Source organism: Prinia subflava, chromosome 7 (assembly GCF_021018805.1).
Source record: "Prinia subflava isolate CZ2003 ecotype Zambia chromosome 7, Cam_Psub_1.2, whole genome shotgun sequence".
NCBI lineage: Eukaryota > Metazoa > Chordata > Aves > Passeriformes > Cisticolidae > Prinia > Prinia subflava.
The window spans coordinates 5,263,412-5,279,660 of NC_086253.1; the positions used below are offsets into that span (position 1 = coordinate 5,263,412).

General features: G+C 45.3%; 1 protein-coding gene across 1 annotated transcript; it reads left to right on the plus strand.

Moving 5' to 3' along the window:
* The first annotated feature begins 2,863 nt into the window (after window positions 1-2,863).
* CD8B (CD8 subunit beta) lies at window positions 2,864-9,912 on the plus strand. The gene is made up of 4 exons (XM_063401173.1): window positions 2,864-3,001; window positions 5,424-5,774; window positions 7,503-7,598; window positions 9,351-9,912. The coding sequence occupies exons 1-4, from the start codon at window positions 2,956-2,958 to the stop codon at window positions 9,461-9,463; spliced, it is 606 nt and encodes a 201-aa protein (XP_063257243.1). The 5' UTR covers window positions 2,864-2,955; the 3' UTR covers window positions 9,464-9,912.
* The last annotated feature ends 6,337 nt before the right edge of the window (window positions 9,913-16,249 follow it).

Here is a 16,249-nt window from a genome sequence, read left to right on the forward strand (position 1 = left end):
TTCTGCTATTATACTCAAAAAGGGTACCAATCATCTCACTCAATGAAAATGCTATCATTTTCATTGCTGCTTTTACCTCTAATGGAATACTCCAGAAGCTAAACCCTTCAGTAGAATAAAATCATTTTTAAAAAATTTTAAAAGGAAAAAATTTTCATACATGGTTGGTGGAGCCCCAGGGAGTTTCAATCCTGCACCCCTCTACCCCCAGAGCAGCCCTTATTTCTACATATTGCAGCACTGGCTTGTGTTGGACTGGCCTGGAGGCTGAACAGCCTTCCCTGACCCCCAAAATCAATCCTTTTAACCTCAAAAGCACAGAGAGAATGGATTTTTCTCTGTTTTTATGGTATCTGTTTTCTCTAGCCTGGCATTTACAGCCCAGCTGCAATTAACCTCCTCTGCAGCATGGGAGTTTAAGAGAGATGAAACCCCAGCCAGGTCCTGCTTCTTGGCTCTAAACCCTGTTCTTCTACACCAATGTTTTGCTCCAGCCCCCAAAAACAAACACTTCATTGTAGGAAATTCATAACAGGGAGAAAAGAAAGAGTAAAAAGTGCAGCAAAACTGGTGAAAACACCAGAAATTAATCTCAACGTGGTGAGGTGAGCAGGATGCAGGCTGGAAAAAAGAAGAGGGGCTGTTTCCCACTAGGACGGGTTCACAGGGAGTTGGCTGGGCTGGGGACAGGGATGGTTGTCTTTAATTTCAGAAAAAGAATAAAATTCCCCTAGAAACTGTGCAGCTACACAGTACAAATACACCAAAATTCAATGACTCCCCCATCATGGCCCAGCCATGAGCCAAACAGTGGTGATTAGGAGCTGCTGTTCCTCAGCAAGGTCACCAACAAATCTTGCTTGTGTGAACAGACCAGATCAACTTACACCCTTCTTTCCTCCCGTTTTCTTCCCAGGACAGCAGCCCCAAACAGTTTTGGGATGTTACAAACAGCAGCTGTCTCCTCCTGTTCACACAGTGCTTTGATTTTTGCTGGTGATATGCTGCCAGACAAAAGTATCCCTCCTCCAAAATGTTTTCTTGTAGGAGCAACAGCCAGTCCTGAGAACAGCCTGGCCACTGGTAAACAGCTCCACTGCATGTAAACAACAATTAAAAAAAAATTACATTTAATCCATGTTCCAGTACACTATGCTTTTACATTTCATATATTCCTTCTGCTTTCTCGAAAGTTGCAATAATGTCCTGGGGAGTCATTCCAGTGTAACATCCCCATATCCAAGGTTGTAATGATGGCAAAAGCCACCTCTGGGAAAAATTCTTGTGCTGGCCAGGAAGCCAGAAGTTGCTCCAGGTGACAGCAGCAGTGGGAAAAGAGGGACTCGGCCATTGCACGGCTGGGGATTTTGAGCTCAACTCACAGACTTCAACACAGGGATGAAGGGAAAATTCATTTGCAGTGACATTTCTCATAACAAGCACTCCCTGCCCCCTCACTTCAAAAATAAAGAAGTGTTTCACCTGATTCTGGGGAGGGCCCAGTGTTGGCATGATGTGGAACAGAAGGGGACAGATGAGCAGGAGGTGAGAGCAGAGACAAGGGTTGCTGCAACCCATGTCAGGGGCTCAGCTCTGAAAACAAGAGCTTAAAAACACTGAAGTGGGTTTGGAAACACTAAAATTGCCTTCTCCTGCCAGGAAAGAGTTAAGGAGCAATACAGCCCACCCTAAAGTTTAGCAGATGAGCTTTTTGTGGCAAGGGTTTTGCAGTTAGCAACCCTCTGAGCAGGAAATTAAGTTAAACAGAAATGGGGAGAGGATGTGTTACAGCAGCAAGGAAAAATCTGGTACAAAATGGACCAAAAGCTTGCAGAGTACAAGATGCAATATTGTTTTTCTATTCATGTGCCTGCTCAGCCCTGAGGGAGGTTTCTCAGTACCCCCATGAGAGATTCCCTTTTCATGGGAGATGCGGAGTCATTTTAAGGACCACAAGTGTCTGCATGAGGGGGGCATAAAAGAAAACTGAATCTCACTTGGCAGTCAAGAGCACAACAAATAAATAGATATAATAAACAATTGAAATACTTCCTATTTTTCCCCCAAACATGAAAATATTGAAGCCTGATGACACCAGTTCATCTCCGTAATTTCACCTCACGTGCTTGTCTTTGAATCCTAAACCCCAAGTGCTTCAAGTCTCTTCCTCACAGACATTTCAAAGTAATTCTGATATTTTATTATTTAAATGTTTCTGCCTATGAGCCGTATGCTGTCACAGCTACCAAAGCAGAACATGGTGTGAGGTGAGGAGCCCCAGCAGAATTTCCTCATTTTTGCGGTTTTTCAGCCACAAATTTGTTCAAGGTTTCTTGCTCTTGATTTCAAAGCTTTCTGTGATGCCTCACATCTCTGCTTTATGTTGGGTTGGTCTGGTGTTCAGAATTTTCCAGAGAAAAACCCCTCCTGCTATAAATTCTGCTGAAGAAGACAACCTCACAGATCAAATTGCCTCTTTTCCTTGTTTTGAATGTTATTTTTTTTTATTTCAACAAGGGAAAATCAGCCAAAATTCATGCGTTCCTGCTTTTGCCTTTAAGACCATGGTCCTACATTTGTGATTTTTTGATAGGATAGAAGTAGATTAAAAGAAGGAGGAATAACTAGGTGGTGAAATACGAAGGAAGCATAGTTAAAACTCAGTGAGTTTTCTTGGTTTTATTTTTCTCAAGGGGATTTAAGGGTACCCTGTTAAGTGCTGGAGAAGAGCATAGGGCTGTTGCCCTGATGCACTCGTGGGTTCGGGGCTCGGCACAGAAGGAGCTGCCGGGCTGAAGCTCCAGGTGCTGCTGTGGCAGAGGCTCTTTGGCAGCTGCTGGTGAGAGATCTGTGCAGAGAGGGGCAAGGACTTCCTGAGGTGAAGCCAGCCCTGCCACCAAGAGGTGACAGTGAGTGGAAAGGGGGACCTGGCACAAAACCCCTCCGTCACCGAGTATGGCCCGGCCATGGCTCCATCTCTGCATCTGCCTCCAGATCCCAGGTAAGAGGGACACATCTCTTAAGGGTTGAGGGCGCTTAAAATCATGCTGGAGCCTCTCCTCCACCCCTCTTCAGCAGCTGGACGATGGAAGATTAAATATACCGTCACAATATAGAACTACAGGATATTATTACTTATTTCCAATAACTTTAGAACACGCTGTTGGGTTTTGAACTGGTCAGGAAGCGGGACCAGATGGTTGCTGTAGGTCCCTTCCAACTGAAATAGTCTATTCTGTTCTATTCTACTCCATTCTATTCTATATTCTATATTCTATATTCTATATTCTATATTCTATATTCTATATTCTATATTCTATATTCTATATTCTATATTCTATATTCTATATTCTACTCATATTTCAGTACATCATGGTATAGACACCACAGAGTTTTTACAACACCCTCAGTGCAGATGAACCGTAGGAAGCTGCTAATGGAGAAGCTAAAATAGCTCCTCTCTCCCTGCCTGTGTAACTCGATGATAAATATCCCATCAAATTTTCTGTATCATCCAAAGACTGAGTGCTTCCCAAGGGCCACAGCTGGAATTGGTGTGTTGTAAAACCATTCTTTAACCTGTAAGATTATAAAACTTTACAGGTTCTGATATCCTGTAGATCTGTGAGGTGGGGAGCCCGCTGAGGAAACCTCAATAAATGAGATTTCACTTTGCCCATGCAAAAGGAAAAAGGGCAATTTTTCAGCTGCTGCATGCTGGTCTGGCCAAACACTGTGATTCCCCATGGTCCTCCTGAATATACACCAGGAAAGGGAACAGGGAGGTTTTGGTGTTGAAGGTATGACTGAGGATGAGTTTTCTACTCTGTCTCCATCCCAGCTCACTGCTGGCTTGACCACTGGCACTGAGCTGAGATCTTCCAGAATCTCTTCTTATCTTTTCTGACTTAGATAACAGTGTCTCCAACAGGTCAAAGTTAAGTTTTTCATGGAGAGTTGTGTTTCCTGTGCCCAACAGAAACAGACCTCAGGGCACTCAAGGAAACCCTGGAGCCCCCATGTGCCATGGCCACACACATTTCATCCTCTGAAAAACCACACAGGTGTTTGCCAGGGCAAAAATTGAGAGAATTATGTTCTAAACCCTTAAAAATACGTATTTTAATAATAAGGAGATATTAATGTTGTCACAGAGCCAGAGGGTGTGCCGGAATGCTGCAGCTGCTGTGGAAAACTTGAATTTTGGCATTGCAATGATAATTCTGCAGCACTGGCAGTGATGGGGTCATTGGTGTGGGGACAGAGGAAGACTCTGGACCCCTGTCAGTCACCAGAGCCCTCTCCTCTGCGTGTCCCACATCAGGACCTGGTGGCACATGAATGGCTTTAGGTGTTCTTGGGTGATGCCAACCCATCCCCACACCACTGGCCTTGCAGGGCTGCATGAAACTACAAAACCTGCTGTAAGCAATTTTGGGATTTTGAAATAAAAGGAACATTTTAAGGTAAAAAAAAAGACAAGAAGCATGTATTATTGAGCTTTTTGCAGAGCTTTAAAACACGCCTGGGAAAGAGACGGGGGAAGCAGGAGTACCCTTATCTTCAGAGGGCTGTTTTTCACTGGGTCTCAGAGCATCTGCAGCTTGGCAGAACTGTTTGCTGAGCAGCAAGGATCACAAGTTACCTGTTATCCTTCCCACAAGGACACATCCTCGCTCACACAGACACCCCTCACATCTGCCTGAGACAAACAAGACTTAGATAATTTCCACAAAAGCTGCAAAGCCCAAACAGAGCTTTGGCAGTGCCAAATTAAAGCTTTGAACCCCATCGCTGCCCCTCACTCCCTCTCCTTCCTCATGTCTCAAAATTCCTTTGAAAAAATAGTATTGTCTGAAAACTAATCAATCTGGCTCATTTTGAGATGTTTTGCACATTTTTTGGTCTCTTTTTCTGTCCCTGAGATGTTTAGCAGTGTTGCATCTGTTAGAAGAAAAACCTGGCAAACCAGTTAAGAGGCACAAAAAAATTGTTGAAAAAGGGGTGAAATGTCTGAAAAATGGTAATGGTAAAAAAGAAAAATGGTAAAAATGAAAAAGGTAAGGAGGGCAGGAGAGGAACATCCACAGGAGCAGGCAGAAATGCTCTTTCCTGTACATATGGCCCTGAGGACACCCTCAAAATCATCCCTCCATCCCTCTCCCTGCCAGTGAGCCTCCTCCCTAGATGAGTGTTCACAGAGAAAAGTCTGCCTTATAATTTGTCTTGGCCAAAACCATAGCTGGGGAATCCAAAAAGGCCTCTGAGGGAATATGGGAGCATCCTGACAAAAAGGCTCGTGTGAAGCCCTGGTCTGTGTGTGCATGATTTTATTAAGCCCGTGAAGAAAATCTGTTCTTTTCATGAAAGAAAAATAATGAAATTAAAATAATAACTGTATGTATCTGTCTCATTTTCCTTAGGTTTTTATACAACATTACTTTTAACCCAGACTCCAGAGCATATCCTAACCCAAACTGACAATAAAACCGAAATCCTGTGTGAGCTGAGGAAGGAGCACACCGGGGTGTACTGGTACCGCTGGAGCCAGGACAGGCAACGTTTCGAGTTCTTGGTGTTCTCCAACCCTCTGGGCAAAGCCACCTACGGCACAAACATGAGCCAGGACAGGTTCAGCGTGGCTGAGGCGAGGTCCCACAGCTCCTCCAGCCTGCACATCCATCAGCTGCGCCCCTCGGACAGCGGCACCTACTACTGCTCCGTGTCCCAGTCCTCCCAGCTCCTCCTGGGCAGTGGGACGCGGCTCACAGTGGGTAAGCAGCACCCTCGGGCTCCAAAATGGGCCACCAGTAGGTGTGGTGACATCCCCTGGAAAAGGGGATGCCACCATCCTAATTGCTAAAATTTCAGGCAGCTTCATGTGATAGTTCTTTTGCCATCAGCAGTTGCTCTGCTGTGGGCATGCCTTGAGCACAGCGTTGGTCCCGGTGCTTCAGGATTCCCATGGGAAGACCTGGTATTGCCATGCCCTGTGTTTTTCTCACTCCCTGCTGTACTTTGCATGAGAGGCTGGATGTGTGCCCTGCTCAGCTCCCAGATCCTTCCGTGCCATAATTCTTCCTCACCCTCACTCCAAGTGACAAGGGCAGCATCGAGGCCAGAGAGCATCACCCCTCACATCTCTGATGGCAGTTCTCAAGACCACCCTTCACAAAAAATACTGCAATGGGATTTATTCCTCAAAGCTCAAACCCCACCATCCCTATGGAGATCCAAACAGAAATGACATTTTTTGCAGGGAGAAGAGAGGCTTTACAGGCATCTGGGTCATACAGAAGCTCTTTTCAGCCTGTTTTCTTTTTGACCACAGAGCAGGAGTTGATGCAGAAAAATTAATGTATTCGAAGTGGGATTCAGCCTCTATTTTTGCAGACTTTTAGGGAGACAAATAACTTATTTAACAAAGATACAAGTAACTTATTTAACAGGAATGCTGCTACAGCTTCTGACTCTAAAGCCGACCCAGTGTCCCAGTTTCTCTGGGGTATTTTTGCAAATATACTCTGTACCTTAAACTGGATGAAAAATTTCTTTTGGATCCTTGCAGGCTCAGAGAAAAGCTGGTGTAAGATAATGGAGAATTGTTTTTTAACAGCTGGGTACATATCTCCGTGCAAAGCATGAAAAACAGGCTTGAAATGCAGCTTGATCAAGGACACCAATTAAAAAATAAACAGTAGCAGGTGCTCTGGGAGGACTCGGGCTTTGCTGAATATTTTCTTTTTTTCCTTTTAGTTCTCATGATAAAACAAATTGTCTTTAAGTTTCTTTTCCCTGAGTCTGTTATAATGTAAGGGGAAGTTGTCCAGATAAATCCCAGAGCCCTGATGTCTCATCTTTTCATGTAAAAGTATCATAGTTTCTGTAAGAATTTACATCCTGGATAGAAACAGAAAAAAAATAGTTTTCAATCACCTAAAATTTTGAATTAGTATGGTTTGAGCAGTCAGACATGCAGCTATTTAATGACATTACTGGCATATTTTCCTGGCCAACTTTATTCAGAAGTGAATGTGTCCCATTGTAATTCAGACACATCGTAATAAGTCCTGCCCTCATTTTATCAGAAAAAATGAAAATCAAATGTTGAGCAAAGATTAGAGCAATGTGAACAAGGAAAAGCTCCAGGGATCCCTTAAAACATTCTAATGCTACCGAAATCTCCTGCTACCCATGGTTTTGTGCAATGCTGCTGAGATGATGCTTGGCAGCAAATGTCACTCAAGTAAGTTTGGGGGTTTTCCCTGCATTAGCCTTTTCTCCTTCTTTACCTGGTACATTGTCTTATTAACACTTTTAAAAGCTCCTGGTAACTTCTGTGATGCCCAAGAGGCTCAGGTCAAGCTCACCCCTCTGGGTGACACAGCCCTTTGTCACACTGGTCATAGGATGGGGCTTGTTCCAGGCCCTCTTGGCTGCTGTTGGAGATCTCTGCTGTGCCCAGTGCCACACTGACCATCCTCTTTTCTCCTTATCCCCAGTTGATGCTTTGCCTCTGCCTCCAAAGACTACACAGACTCCAGTGTCAAGAAAGCCTGTACCACGGACAACCAAAAGCAAAGCTGTCAGCAGGACAGGTATGGCACTGTCTCAGCTCAGTGCCTCTGGAAAAAGGGGTTTGCTGAGCTCTTGGGGTCCTCTGGGCTCAGCTGGAGTTTGTCCTGTGGTGGGGCCACCACAATGTCACCGTGCAGGAGTGGGTGTCTGCATCCAGACAGACCCACTGGTGTGGACAGAGCTGACTTCTGCCTGTGGGAGGGATCCCCTGGGATATCCACAGGGTTGGGGGACAGGATATATTTCAGTTTGGGTTATTGAGACCTCAGAGCAAAGTTCCCTGCAATGCCTTTTTTACTGTCAGAGGGACTGAGCACCAGAGCAGGCTGCCCAGAGAGGTTGTGGAGTCTCCCTTATCAAAAATATGCAAAAGCCATCTGGGCACAATCCTGCTCTGGGATGACCCTGCTTGAGCAAGGAGGTTGGACTGGGTGACCAATGTGGTCTCTTCCTACTTCACCCGTTCTGTGATTCTGGGATTCTGTGACTCTGTGATTCTGTGACTCTGTGATTCTGTGATTCTGTGACTCTGTGATTGTGTGACTCTGTGATTCTGTGATTCTGTGATTCTGTGACTCTGTGATTCTGTGATTCTGTGATTCTGTGACTCTGTGATTCTGTGATTCTGCGACTCTGTGATTCTGTGACTCTGTGATTCTGTGACTCTGTGATTATGTGATTCTGTGACTCTGTGACTGTGATTCTGGGATTCTGTGATTCTGTGACTCTGTGATTCTGTGATTCTGTGATTCTGTGACTCTGTAATTCTGTGACTCTGTGATTCTGTGATTCTGTGATTCTGTGATTCTGTGACTCTGTGATTCTGTGACTCTGTGACTCTGTGACTCTGTGATTCTGTGATTCTGTGACTCTGTGATTCTGTGATTCTGTGATTCTGTGACTCTGTGACTCTGTGATTCTGTGATTCTGTGATTCTGTGATTCTGTGATTCTGTGACTCTGTGATTCTGTGATTCTGTGACTCTGTGATTCTGTGACTCTGTGACTCTGTGATTCTGTGATTCTGTGACTCTGTGATTCTGTGATTCTGTGATTCTGTGACTCTGTAATTCTGTGACTCTGTGATTCTGTGATTCTGTGATTCTGTGACTCTGTGATTCTGTGATTCTGTGACTCTGTGATTCTGTGACTCTGTGACTCTGTGACTCTGTGATTCTGTGATTCTGTGATTCTGTGACTCTGTAATTCTGTGACTCTGTGATTCTGTGATTCTGTGATTCTGTGACTCTGTGATTCTGTGATTCTGTGATTCTGTGACTCTGTAATTCTGTGACTCTGTGATTCTGTGATTCTGTGATTCTGTGACTCTGTGATTCTGTGATTCTGTGACTCTGTGATTCTGTGACTCTGTGACTGTGACTCTGTGATTCTGTGATTCTGTGACTCTGTGATTCTGGGATTCTGTGATTCTGTGACTCTGTAATTCTGTGACTCTGTGATTCTGTGATTCTGTGATTCTGTGATTCTGTGACTGTGATTCTGTGACTCTGTGATTCTGTGACTCTGTGATTATGTGATTCTGTGACTCTGTGACTCTGTGATTCTGTGATTCTGTGACTCTGTGATTCTGTGATTCTGTGACTCTGTGATTCTGTAGTGCATCCTTCAAAGGACACCCCAGAGCGATGGTCACATCCTGCACCCCTCCTCTGAGGACCTGCCTTGCTTTTCTGCCTTCTCCACCCCACTCTCCGTCCCCCAAAGCTGCTGGGGCAGGGTGGTGCCAGGTGCTGAGTCCTCTCCCCTCTCCAGGTCCCTGCAGCCCCCTGGTCTGGGTGCCACTGGCCGCTGGTGTCCTGCTGCTCCTGCTGGGGCTGGTGCCCGCTGCCCACCGCCTCTACCGTGAGTACCCTGCAGCATTCTGAGGGGTGCCAGGCCCCGGGGCAGCCCAGGGGCAGCCCGGGGAGCTGGGAGGGGCTCCTGGCACTGACAGACGCTGTCTCTTCCCAGGTCTGCGGCGGAGGCTGTGGCTTCGCATCCACAGGCAGTAAATTCCAGTAAACCCCAGTAAATCCCAGTAAATCCCACTGCCCCCCCTGCCACGGAGTCTCCCCTGCAAGAGGCTGAGCACTGCCTGGACTTGAGTCAGGAAGGACCTGGCAGGGGACAGCCGTGGGCTTGTACCACAAAAGAGACATTCCTTCCCTGCAGTAGACCATGGCTTCAACATTTTCCTTGGCACAACAGCTGGCAAAAGGACCAGGCTGGATTCTGCAGCATCCTGAACACTTCTCAAAGGACACTGAGTGGGGAAATGCCACCTCTGGCTCTGCACGGGGGAAGGAGCTGCTGTACCAAAGCTGTGAGCTCCTGGGCTCTCATCTGTGCTCATCTGCAGGACAGCACAAAAGTGCTTTTTTGCTCCTGTTAATTCTGGTTGATAAAAATGTGGTAACAAACACTTTGAGAGCAACCAGCAGGGGTAAGGCAGAGGCAACTTATAAAGAGACAACTTGCAAACGTGTGCAGGTTTATTCAGAACCAAAAGTGAATATGTCACTCAGTTATTTGTTCTGCAGGCTGTTGTCCTTTGTTGCTGTTCAGTGAGGGAGGCAAGGAACCTTGGCCTCCAAACAAGAAAGAGTTAAGGCAGAGCAAAAGCTCCAGGGGTGAGCATATCTGGGAGGGTGACTTCTCCCATGGGAGACTGCAAACAGCCAGGAGTGGGAGAGGAAAACCAGACAAAGCCATGCAAACAAGGCCAAACACTTGGCACAGCCTGAAGGTCAACAGCACCTCTGAGAGCAGAGGCCCCCAGGGGCTGGCCCTGGGCCCAGCATCACAGCATGGCCAGAGGGAACTGCCCTGAGAGATGCCTGGGTGTGCTGAGCTCCAAGTGACTCCTGTGCCCTGAACCCTGTGTGACATCCCTGCATGCTGAGCCCTGAGCAATGCCCGTGTGTGCTGAGCCTTGGGTGATGCCAGAAGCAGACAAGGTCTCCCCAGGGATGGTAACAAGGCTCAGCTGCTGCCCAGGGTGCCAAGGCAGAGCTGGGGCTGGAAATTTGGCATCCTGCTGAGCACAGGCAGCGAGCACTGGCTCTCAGATGCACCCCCAGCCCCACATCTGCTCACACACAGGCACCAGCACCGTGTCAGCCACAGTGAGGGCAAGGGAAAGGTGGTCCAGAGCCCCCAGGGTTGGGGCTAACACAGTCCTGGGATGAGCTTGTGGGTGTAAAGCAGCACAATGGCAGAGCAGCATCACTCTGGCCCTCCCCTCCCTCCCCTCCCTCCCCTCCCAGCCACAGTGTGCTGCTTGTTTTCCACTTCAGTAGTGATTTTTCTGCAGAGCTTGGTCTCAAGCCCAGCTGTTGGTGCTTCCCCTAAATTCTGCAGTGATAAAGCTGGCAGTGGATCATGCTGAGCCTTTCCCAGGCTGGGACACTCACCCAAGCTCTCAGGCCACCCCGCTGATGGCTGTGGGGACACTGGCTGGAGACCCCATCCCACCAGAGGTGCAGCAGGGAGGGGACTCTGAGCATTTCTGACATCCCAATTTATCCTCGGTGAGAGCTCAGATTAACTAAAACCATCATTTCCCTACCCTGCAAGCAGTGAGCAGCAGAGCTTTGCCCCAGAAGCAGGTGGTTTTTATGATATTTTTCAGGACACTTGTGAGCAAACCCCTTTGAAACTTCCCACAGGCAAAGGTTTATTCTTAAAAAAAAAAAACAACCAGGGGCTTTCCCTCCGCCTGCAGCTGCTTTTGAAATCCCATCTCCCTTTCTCACACTTGAGGTGTCCTAACCCTGCCCTGGCCACTCCTCTTCCTTCTTCTCCACACCCAGGATATCCTCACAGTGTCTGAAACCCCTCCCCAGGACTGCACCATCTTTTCTTGATGGATTTCAGCCACTTTTCCCAACCCCAATAGCACGAGCACAAAGGATAAGGATTTATCCCTTGGCTCTCTGCTCACCCACAGCAAAGAATTTGCTCAATGTCTGAATTCTCCAATTGGTCTTCACTTTTTCTTTGTATTTTAAAAAAAAATGCAAAACTAAAACCCACCCAGACTCTACATCACCTGTGTGCACTGAAAACAGGAGAGGACAGAGACAGCCAGAAATGTTGTCTGGCCTGTTGAAACACAGGTTTGGGCAGTTTACCAGTAGAAATCATGAAAAAGCAATAGTAATTTCTATCACCATCAACACAGTGTTTTAGACAGTAAAACTGGGAGAGATTTTAGCAGCAGGTTTCACAATTGTGAGAGCTGATGGATAAAAATAGATTCCCATCTCACAGAATTTTTTTTCTCCCCAGAGCATAAATAAGCATGAAACAGAAACACTAATGAAAAGATGCTGAGAAAATGATCCCAGTTCCCTGATATCTGCAAACTCTCTGCTGAGAGCACAATGGTGATGCCAGCCAAGGGTCAGGGATGCCATGTTCTGTTTGTGGCATGGTGTTTCCAACTTGAAAATTAATGGGAAAGTGTTTCTGTGCATCTCTGCTGATAGATGGTATAGAGGGTCCCTAATTTATTCCTTGATTCCTTCCAACAATGGATCAGCCTTCTCCTGTCACCATCCTTCCTGCAGCAAGGAACAGCCATACCTAGAAGGAAAAATAAGGGGATTTTATATATATAACCCAAATGCCTTGCTTCAAATGTAAATAAACTATTTCCTCTTAAGTGACAAAAGGAGACACCACAAAATTTGGATAAAGACAAAAGGACAAGGGGGTTTTGCAGATGTATGGGTTCAAGAACAAAACTTCACCTGTGTTGTGGTCTGTGGTCATCCCCACAAATCATTGGGCAAGGAATTGTAAAAGAGATCAAAAATTATGTGTTGCAATAGACTGGTTTATTATTACTATTATTTCTTTTATATTTTATAGTGTATATATATATTTGATATAGAACATGTTATAGAACAGATATTCTATATAGAATATAGAATATATAGACTATATACAAAGAATATGTATTTTATATTATAAAAATATAACCCAGTTATTCTCTCAATGAACAGTGCAGATCTTGAAAGGATTAAAATATTCAAAAGACTTAGACACAGAGCAGAAACACAGATACTTCAGGCATTGCAGTAGTCATTATGGTTTTGTTAAAGTTCTGTAAATGCATTTTAAAAAAGTTGCCAGCCTTTACAGAATTATCTCAGTTGTTAATCTAATATTGGAAGTGCTCAGTTCTTCTTTATTGTTTTAAGCTGCTCAGTCATTTTTATGTGGATTGTCTGTGTTTTTATGGTAAAAAAAAAGTAAATCAAATCAGGTGCAGTTGAAGACATTCAACTGAAAGTAAATTATTGACATGAGAGTCAAGTTATCTCTGAGTTTAAAGCTCCTAATATATATAAAAAAATCAATCATAAACTGCTGAATAAGGCACAATAACAGAGAAAGGCTGAATAAAATCTCTATTAAATTATTCAAACTGAAATCTGTGCAAAAATAAAGGAGATATGTTATCCATGGGTGCTGTTTAAATTCCTTCAGATTTCTCCTCATCCAGAACAGCTCCATGCACTGTAGCTGTTTATTAAATATGTTGTCCTGGCAGGAGAAATGGATTCACAGCAGGAGTTCTAAGCATTCGGGTCAGATCTGTTAAATGGGAAATTCTAAATGTCTTTTTCTGTCACTGTATAAAATCAGATGTGTCCCAGAAACTGCAAGGAAATACCAAAAAAACCCTTGAGGAATAAAAAAAACACCTCCAGGTAGCATAAGTACTCCTTGCCCCTGTTTCTCTGGACTTCCCTGCATTTCATTCAATAAGCCAAAATAGCAACATGCTAAATTTCTGGTTTGTATAAACAAGAAATTATTTTTTAAAATATATTATTCTAATTGTTTAATATAATTTCTGGATATTAATGTATATATTATTTGCTGAAATAATAAGTACTTGTGCATATCAATATATCTATAATGAGTGCACTCAGGGTGAGATCTGCAGCTTTTGTGGGATTATAAACAAATATTTCTTATTCCAGCAGCTTCTGTGGGACTATAAACAAATATTTGTAATTCCAGTATTCATTTAAGTGGAATACATATTGGACCAAGCCAAAAATAAATTTCTGTAAGTTGTGTATTTCTACTGCCTTGCTATAAGAAAGGTTAATTTGAGTTCATACACCAGTGGTTCTTTCACATGAAGCAAAACTCACCCATGCTTTAAAGGTTTGCAAGATGACAGAAGCCTTAACATTCCTCCCTGAGGCATTTGTGTTTTTCTACTGAAGTTCAACTTTTCATTTAGCCTTTAAGAGGCACATGTGCATGAAAGGGAGCTGCATCACACTTTTAAGAGAGAGAGTCTAATTATTGTTATTTACACTTTCTGATCTAGTTAATAAATGAAAGATGAAAATTATTTTAAATTTTAAATTTTATATTTAAATTTTAAACTTTAAATTTTAAATTTTCATTTAAAAAATGAAAAAATAAATAATTAATTATATGAAACACTCCCCCCAAAAAATATCTTAGTGATGACATCAGCCCAGAATCTTTTATCTGCCAGGTACAACATATATAAGTGCTGCTGCAACAGGGATATCACACTGCAAAATTATTTAGTTCATTTAATATAAAACCCCCAAACACCTAAGATGAATCACTCAGCTGGAAGTAAATAAGCAAAGGAAACTTGCTCAGATGGCAAAGCCCTCTCCATCCTCTCCCAAAAGCTCCTTGGGTTGGAGGGAGCTCTCAGGCAGCCAGGTTGACACAGGCACCTCAGAGTTTCTCTCCTTGGCTTTTTTTGGCCCCAGAAATGAGTCAGGGCTGGTTTGTCTTGCTCTGGACTGAGCCTCTGCATCAGGCAGCAAAAAACTTGATCCTGGAGAAGTTTGGAGAAGTTTTGCAATACTGATTTTCTCAAGGGCTTGAGATTTGCTGGGAAACACCAAAAAAATTCTGGAATTCCCTCTGCAGAGCATTGGGAGCAATGGACACCTCCAAAGAAAAGTCAGGACAAGAGGAAATGTCCTGAAGTTGTGCCAGGGGAGTTTTAGATTGGATATTGGGAAAAATTTCTTCACTGAGAGGGTTGTCAGGCACTGGCACAGGCCATCCAGGGAGGTGGTGGAGTCTCCATCCCTGGAGGGGTTTAAAAGACACATAAATGTGCCACGTGGGACGTGCTTTAGTGGTGGCCTTGGCCGTGCTGGGTGAAGGGCTGGACTTGATGGTCTCCAAGTTCTCCTCCAACCCAAACATCTCTGTGGCTCTGTGCTGAGCCCACGGGCTGGTGCCAGCCCCCACGGGCACCTTGCCAGGCCAGCCCCTCTCCATCCCACCCCTTCCTCCCCACCCCGGGCTCCGAGGAGCCAGCCTTACCCTGCCCCAGCTGCAAGCCACGCCGCGTCCTCTGCTCCTCCTCTCTGCCCGTGGTTAACACATCCAGCAGGAGGCTGGGCACCAAAATCTGGTGTGCAGCCACCCTCCCTCCCCTCACAGCTCAGCAGGGAGGAGAGCTGTGGCTTAAGAGACGTCTCTGCCCCAGAGCTGCACCTGCGGTCTCACCCACCACACATCCTGCTGCGCCCTCCCAGCACGGAGGGCCAGGGCTGGGGCTGTGCAGGCAGCATGAAATGCAGCACAAAAGCATCCTGCTGGGCTGGGCAGCTGCCTCTGGGGACAGGGACAGCAGCCCCAGAGGAGCTGGGTGCGTGCTGCTCCTCCACGTGGCAGCAGCACAGCTGAGTGCCACCACACACCAGAGTCATCTAGGTTGGAAATGACCTCCAAGGTCATCAAGCTCAACTTTTGACCCAATACCTCAATGCCAAATCGTGATGTCTGCTTGTTTTTTGAGCACTACCATTGATGGTGGCTCCACCACTGCCCTGGGCAGCCTGTTCCTGTTCTTAGCCACTCCTTCAGTGAAGAAATTTTTCCTAATATCCAACTGAACCTCCCTTGGCTCAACCTGAGGCCATTTCCCCTTGTCCTGTCAATATCTAACCCCTCTTGAGGCACACCAGAGATGAGATGCTGAGCTTCTAGGAATGGTCACAGAAGAACTGCTGCCATTCTTCAGCAATGTCCAAGTTCAATCATCCAGCACAAGCACGAGGTAAACTCACTGACTGATGTCTTAGGGAAAGGTGCTGGGCTGCACTGATGCCCAGCTATGGGGCTTCAAAACATTATGCCTTAACATCAACACTGAATGCAAAATTCAAGTTGGGATATTTCCTATCGGTCACTTTTAAAAAGAATTGACACAAATTATTCCTTCGGGCTGGGATTGTATATTCCTGCCCTGAGAAATGAGCTACAAATGACATTCCTGTTATTAAAATACATGTCTCAAGTCATCTCGATGCGGGAGGAAATGAGTCAGAGCAGTGGTGGAACAGTCATTACTAAAATAGATGCCTCTCCTCAGGTCCTTTCATTTTAATCTGACACCCATCACTGCCACAGCCAGGATAATTTTAATACAATTAAAAACATGGGTCACATCCCACTGTGCAGAGCCCAAGGTGACTTCTCCAAGGAGATGCCAGAGGGAGGAAGCTGCCTCTGTGCAAATTCTCCTGGTCCCCAAACCTGGATCTCTCCTTGCTTTCCTAAAACTGGAACACCAACTGAGTTAGTTGCCCAGGGTCAAACATCTTTCCTGGCCATTATCCCTTTTCCAAGAGGGGTAAACGTTC